This window comes from Protopterus annectens, chromosome 1.part0, assembly GCF_019279795.1.
Source record: "Protopterus annectens isolate FY-2018-M chromosome 1.part0, PAN1.0, whole genome shotgun sequence".
Classification (NCBI taxonomy): Eukaryota; Metazoa; Chordata; order Ceratodontiformes; family Protopteridae; genus Protopterus; species Protopterus annectens.
The window spans coordinates 1,033,722,569-1,033,730,774 of NC_056725.1; the positions used below are offsets into that span (position 1 = coordinate 1,033,722,569).

Genomic DNA, 8,206 nt, shown 5'->3' on the forward strand with positions numbered 1-8,206 from the left:
ATGGAGGAAAGAGCCCCAACCCCAATCATAATTTATCATTAAATTACTACTAAATGACAATATAATAAACAACAAGAACTGCTTAGCAGTCATAAGTGACATTCTGGACAACTGCAAGTCACATGCAATGCAACTGTCTTAGAAGGAGCAAAGCATATTCAAAGCCCAAGCACTGAACAAATACTGGATTACTACAGTTAAGCTGCTCTTATTTTCAAGTGGCATCACTTAGGAATGGGGTGCATCGTACACTGACTTTTTAACTTACTCAGAGAAACATGGCAAATTAAAAATCTATGGTAAGACTTAAAACAGTAAGAACTACTATGTCAGCTTTTACAAATCAACGTTCCTAATTAGGGACAGAAGAGAAACTGTTGATGGCTAAAGCCACTAATAAAACACTTGGCACCTCACTTGTCAAGGACGTGATGAACAAAGACCTACATTCAACACAGTCACTGAGACAAATGTAACATTAGGAGAGGGCAACAACTGAGAAATGCCCAACATCCTCCATTTTTATAACTGCTAGGACATGTCCAGCATTAATGTTATGAAACTCCAGTGATATTACCAAGGGAAGGCTACAAATTAAGTTATACATAGAACACGGCAAATGATGTCTTCTGCAAGATATTTTCTTTATGATCTAACTACCTTGTGGCTTGCTTACTGTTTTTTTACAAACACTTTCTGCAACAGCAGAATAGTAACGTATTACTTAACATTGGTCATATTTAGATACACAAGTAACTACACTTATTTATTCTGCTATACAATACAATCTGCATCTCCAGCTACTGTGGTTTAAAGGACTGACAGAGTTTTAGAGATGTATTTTGACAACTTGTGCTGCAAAATCAGTTTATAGTACATAGTGATCTGGATACAGGTAGTACACAAACACATACAAAGTATTAGCATCACTTTCAGTTAAATTATGTAAACATATACATCTTCTGAGGTCAGGAACAGATCCTCTTCTCTTGAAAGGCATCACTGAAGCATAGCTCGAATCTGTTTAGATGTGGACTCATCATTCAAATGGATTGTAGTGAACCTTAAAAAAAAACATACGTAATTGAACTGTAATATTTCTATACATGGAAGGAAAGTGGTATGAAACATCAATACAACAATTAATGTGTGAAGTAAGGAACTTTTTACTTCATTATACATTGTTTTATGTACGCTGAAAAAAAAAACAGACTGATGCTTCCATCTAGCAGAATTAATGTGATAACACATCCCTAATCCGACATGTAGTTTGGAACTCTGCTACCCAAACAAGAGCTGATCCTTTAACGTGTGTGTGTGTGTGTGTGTGTGTGTGTGTGTGTGTGTGTGTGTGTGTGTGTGTGTGTATATATATATATATATATATATATATATATATATATATATATATATATATATATATATATGCATACACACACACACACACACACATGTACATGCAAATACTGCTTCTATAGCTCAACCTGTAAATGAAGTGTTTCATATACTAAGTAGGGAAGGTTCTGGAATCAAGTCCCCCTTTTGGATTGTACGGTTTCTTGAAGTTTCAGCTATTAATTGAAGATATTTTACTGTTTGCACTACTTTTTAAATGTGTTCTGTGTCTAGATGTTTAGATTCAGTTTTGAGAGGGTTCTAATTTTTTCTCAATTTTTACTGTTTGTCTGAATTTGAAGCTACAGCTACTTAATGAATTGGATTTATAGTTTGTACTGCTTTTCAAGTGGTTTTTATGCCAACTGTATTAATCAAGGTTGCTACATTTATCTGTTATGCTTTTAGTCACTTTCCAAACTTAGACAAACAAAGCCACTTTTCGCCAGCTGCGTGAGCTATCAAAATCTTGTAGTGGTTAAATCTGGTGAGAATGGTTATAACTGCCACAAGGGGAGGAAAAAACACTACTGGTTAAAAGCTTTAGTTGTTTACGGCTTTCATTTTCACTATGAAGTTTATACTGCACGAGTAGTTAGCAATTGTCTTATTCTAAGATTCTTGGAAGTTGAAGCTCCTATGCACAAGCTAAAGTCAAATAGAGACATTTTGACACCATTTTGTATCCAGGAAGTAGGGAAGTACATTTGTTCTACTGCACTTAAAGTTGCCTATTTAAATCAGTTTTGAATGGTGACGGTCATCTTTTTCTATTTTACTGTGTTTTTCTCTGAATCTGAAGTTACAGCTAATAACTGGAGGTGTTTTACTACTCATACCGGTTTTCAAGCGGGTTCTGTGCTGTGCCTAGCTAACTAAAATCAAGATTTGAGAGAGTTCTGTCATTTTTCTACATTTTGCATGTTTTCCCCTCTAAACTTGAAACCAAAGCTATTTTTTCATTGGTTACATTAATTTCTTAGCTCAGCTATACTGAACTGAGCTGTGCTTTTCACAGCACCAAAACAACCTGTACATGACAGACACAGGCACTTCAACTGAAGTTTTACTCTTAGCAAGACAAGAACTACCATAGAGTGAAAAGCTGCACTAAGGCACTACCCCTCGCATCCAAACAAACCTAAATTGTTTTAGCGGTTTTTACCATAGTTAGATCTCTACCAATATTTGTTATACTGAAAACGTTTTGAAGTACATTCATGTTTGCATTATCATCAAAACTTAATTTAAAAGTTTAGACATATTTCCTCTGTACCAGGATTTTGTGCCTAACTTGCGTTTATAGGCACAATGGAAACTGCAGCGAAGTATCCATTTTGATAAAAATCACATTACCCTCAGGACAGATTCCTAGAGACCTACAAAGTAAACTTACCGATGTTGTTGTTGTGTCTTTCGGCTTTTCCCGGTTAGGGCTCGCTAATGATTGGCAGTAGATTTTTACATGCCGAGTTGCCGGCCCTGACGCACAAGCTTCAAAGAAGATACACCCATTCACGCATGTCTCCGCACAGAAGACGCTCTAGCTGAGAATCAAACAGGACGTCTTACTGTGAGGCGACAACGTTACCGCAGCACCACCACTGCAGTATAAACTTACCGATGTACAGATCATAAAAAAGAATTGTATCATGCTACAGGATCTCCTTAATACACCCTGAAAACCATATTCAATTCCTAAACATAATGGATAAAGTTCAAATACAAAGGAGCTCTCATCATCCTGGAAGACTAACTACCCTTCAACAAACTGGGACACTGTAGATTACAAAATTAAGCAATTTGTAGGCATAAACAAGAACTCACTAGACCAAACAGTCAAAAAGTGCTACAAGACAAAACAAAGCATTGTTTGACCTAATGTTTTAAAATCAATAATCTAGTACACTGGTATACCTTTCCCCAATTAAATCTGACCACAGTCTTTTAAACTTCTCCATATTCCCAAAAATATCACAATATTCAAAGATTTCAAACATATTAACATCCTGCAATTCTAAGAAGTCTCAAAATCAAGTATAACTGTACACCTCCCCCAAACTGGCCAGTAGTTAAGCAAATAAATTCTATGTGCACCTAGATAAATGTATTACCTTGACAGCTTCTACTAGAATCAAACAAAACAAAAAGTTCAAAAGCAAACCAACCTACTGGTACACATGCACAAATAAACATAATAAAAGGAAAACATCTTCTTAGAATATCCAGTAAAACTAATTAAAGTCAACATCAACAAATTCTCAAAAGTAGTGAAAAATATGAACAGGAAAGCTAAGGTTTCCATGAAGTTAGATGGGAACTAGAAGCTAAGGATAATTACAAATTCTTTACTTAAACACCAGGAATTTAAGAAATAACATAGAGAGTGCTCTGAACCTATTCAAAATTATACCACCTAATCAGATCCAGTGGATATTACAAATAACAAATTCAGTGCAAAATTTCACCACCAAGACAGCTATACAAAACCTACATATTCCCAAGGGTATCAAACCCACTATCATAAAAAGAACACTTTCTAGAGGTACTGTACTTTCCAAAACAAACATCCTCCATGGGACCTGATAGCATACATGGACACCAGCTGACCAGCACTAAACATCGTTGGTGAGCCTGCTTCTACAGCTATTCAACATGAGCTTTGCCACTGGCTCTGTCCCACAGGTATGATGCACAGTGGTTTGTGATGCCACTTCACAAGGACGGCACCACTAGACACTGAAAACTAAAGACAATAAGCCTAGGACAAAACTAGGACATTAATAATCTTCTAAGATTTAACACACAGCAGTTTGGCTTTTTTAAGTGTAGATCCTGTCTAATGAATCTGCTAAATTTCTCTGAGAATAAATCATGGTGTGGACAGCATTCACGCTGTCCATAAGGAATATCTTGACCTCGCCAAAGCATCTCTAAACTGATCCTTACTCAGGTCAGTGGATAACAAAATGGCTGAGGGACAAAACCCACACAGTGACAGTGTCAGTGGAGTCCCTCAGGGATCCATAATAGGACGTCTACTGTTCGGCATATACTTTTATAATCTCTAAAAATAAACTCAGATCTCCTGTTAACCAGGTCTGCTAATGTTTATAAACTGGTTGTCATTCTAAAGTCCCCTTCAAGTATACAGAAGTTACAAAATGGAACTTACACACGTTAATAGCTAATGCACAGGAAAATGGGCTAAAACCAAATGCTAAAAATGCAATACTGACACATTCAGTACACAATTCCTCGAACCAGCTTATAATAGAGGCGACGCCCCCTCCAAAATGACCTTAAAACTTGGGCAGACAATTCACTCCCAATCATCATGTTGCAACAGTGGTTAGGAAATCCTATCTAACTAAGCTGATTGCAAAGAGTATATCATCAAGATCCAAAGTCTTCACCCTTCTATATCGTACACTGATCAGGCCCATCACAGAATACATGCACCCTTTGGGATGCATTTTAATAAACATATTAAGCAGATAGAGAGACCACAAACATTCTTAACAAAAACATAACAGGTCTAAAAGACATCAGCTACCAGTAGAGCCAGGAGGCTCTGCCCTGTATTCAGCATCTTCTAGACGCCTTGGGGCAACCTGTGCCTTGCTTTTTAGGCCATTAGGAATCTGACAGTCCAAAACTTCATATTGCTCTATAAATTAAAGAGTCCAGCTAACTACCAAGACCAGAGATCATTTTAAGGTCTACCCTTTATAAAGAAAAATCACTACTCTAGATCCAGTAGTTTGACGCATACTACCATCGTTTAAAAAGGAGTTAACAGCATAACTGGCCTATCACTCCATGAAAAAGTAAGGTAAGATGTAAAGGTGAGTAGTGGTGTGTGTGTGTATATGTGTATAAATATATATATATATATATATATATATAAATATGTATATATATATATATATATATATATATATATATAAATATGTATATATATATATATACATACACACACACGCACACACGCACACACACACACACACACACACACACACAGCTACCCACCTTACAGCTACTTAATACAATAACTGTAACATTTTACAACAGTGGGGAAAGGGCAAATTTTAAGCCCCCACTATACTGTGACCTTGCACAAAGTAATGCAGCTATTCTGTGATCATATGACAATTCAATTGCTTGTGCCAAAATTAAACACGTTCAGTATGCTGAACTTACTACCATTTGAATGCTTTATATTCATTTGATCGTAAATTCAAAATAATTAAACCCAAAATATCAAAAACTAATTTCCCTTTTCTTCACTATTTTGTGCTCCCGAGTTAATCACATGTTGCAGGAGGTGTTGGGGGGTGTTGGGGGAAGACAATCGCATTAGGAGTTCAGTGGGGCTTGCCCCTGCATTAAACAGGCTTTCAACATTTTGAGTTTTAGATAAAGTGATGATGCTACAGATATACACATACATACATACATGCACACACACTGTGTGAGTGCATGTGGATTAGATATGGTCAAATTTGCTTTTAGTCGACATTTGTTTAGTACAAACAATGTGGGTGACTAAACAGATGGTCGACAACTATGTGAGACTGCACAATTCCTGGGGTTGGGGGATATATCCTTTCCCTCTGTACTGTGCGATGTTACAGAGTTAGTATGTATAATTAGTAGGGGTTGCAAGTGTAGAAGGGCAAGTCCCTCTGCAAAACGGTTTTAAAATTTATGTTTGCATGCACCGAAGATATTCCCTGGCGCACACGGAATAAGGTGTTGATGTTTTGCTATCAATATTAGCAAAGTTGACAGAGTATGTCGATCTTCCTGAATGGACCCACATACACATAGGCATATATGAATATAATATCTATGGATAGCTATCCAGATACACACAAACAAGGTGGTAAAACAGGTCTCGGCACCACCCCGAAAATACAAATAAAGCAGCTTAGCTCACTGAGACAGCAAAGACATTTGCATATACACGTACACAGAGAAGCATATACATAATGTACACGCACACTGATTTTATATATACATATATATATATATATATATATATATATATATATATACACATACACACACACATATAGATACACACACTCACACACACACACATATTGTCCCTGCTATGGAACAGGATTCCCATCCATGTGAAGCAGAGTTCATCTATTACTCAGTTTAAGCATAATCTAGACAAATGGAAGGGGAATGGGACAATTTACACCAGGGCCTGGCACCCATTTCCCTTATGGAAAGATGAAACTTAAATGCCTGGGCCTCAATGTCCTATTTCATTGCAGAACATCATTATTCTTTCAGGAAAACTTGGCTAGGCTTAGAAAGGCCCCTTTAGTCGTTAATCCAGTAACGACCTATGAATCATGTAATATGCCTTGTTTATTCTGTTGAGATTTCAAAATTTAATTTTTGCATGTTGCAGAAGAGGTTTAGATCCCTAGACACAGTATTTCTGATGCTACTTGACTTGCTGATGTGCAGTAAATCCAACAGTACTGGGTTAGAGGATACTTTGTATGATAAAAAAAAGGTCACCGCTTAGTAGTCTGTATGATACACAGTATAGTCACAGGGTTCTGAACTAATTCACGTAGGATATATTGTTTAGTTCTTGTATGCATTTAGTAAGGTATCTCCAGTGGCATATTCCATACACTTGCGGAAACATTCACCGAAATGAACTATACAGAAGCTCCTCTTCAAATATGTCCCCTTGAACTGATAATTTACTCAAATGGGACCTTACTAGTGCCCTGTCAAACAAAAGGATAAACTCAACACCTGTAGAGTTCACACCTTCACCACTTGCTAGCCTTTTCCAAATGTTCCCTCTTACTAAAACTAAACATGAACACTCAAACCTTGACAATTACAATACACAGATAATTTCTCTATTTTACTCATCCAGTAATACTACTTGTAAAATATCCTTTTAATTCCTCCACAAAACACCTGTCCTTTCCACATGGAAATCCAATTACTGCCTCTCCTATCCAGTCTGCATCCCATACAAAGTTACTTTGCAGACTATGTCCCCATCCCAGAATTAACCTTCTATGCTATCAAAAGGCTGGTGGCTTTCTCTAATCCCACTGAACCATCTGACAGAAAAATGCTGAACATTACTGGTCCTGATCTAAACCACATGGAAACCCACTGGCCAACAAACTGGGTAGTTGGTGACGCATTGCTTAAGGCTTTTGCTTCATATCGCCACAGCCTAGGGTTTAGTCCTGACCTTCAGTTACTGCCTGTGTTGAAACTACATATTCTCCTAATACTGTGTCCCCCCCTCGTTTACTAAAATAAGTTGATTACCTGACTGCACTAAATTGACTCTGGGTGTATGTTAGTTTTCTAGGTAAGTGAACTCGTTTTCCACAGTATATTATGTTATATTACCAATACTATGAATCTCAGTTCCAAAAGCCTTCTTAAACTTTAGATATAATACTTCACACCATGGTTCACTTATTGAAGGTGACCTAACCATAAAACAGAATCAGGTCAGTAGGCATGATGTTTACTATCTGAATCCATTCTTTTACTCAAAAACTGAACACCTTCAAGACCCTTGTCATCTTATTCTGTAGACGTCTTTACAAAATATCCTTGTCATCTTATACTGTAGACATCTTTAAAAAATACTGCAAAGGTGAGAGTATGCTGTTCAAGTTGCTTATTGCTCATTCCATTCTGCCAAGGGTAAACACTTACATCCTTTAATCCTCTGGTAGCATTATCCAATTCCTAAATAATTGCTACTCAATTCTGTTATAGGTTCATCCAACATAAAATGGAA

General features: G+C 36.9%; 1 protein-coding gene across 1 annotated transcript in view; it reads right to left on the reverse strand.

Moving 5' to 3' along the window:
• Positions 1 to 473: 473 nt before the first annotated feature.
• The window catches only part of CYRIA (CYFIP related Rac1 interactor A), a 601,118-nt gene continuing 593,385 nt past the window's right edge, over positions 474 to 8,206 (reverse strand). Inside the window, exon 10 of the mRNA XM_044064853.1 lies at positions 474 to 1,063. Coding sequence (XP_043920788.1) covers positions 1,000 to 1,063 — 64 coding nt within the window. The 3' untranslated portion in view covers positions 474 to 999. The remainder of the gene's footprint in view (positions 1,064 to 8,206) is intronic.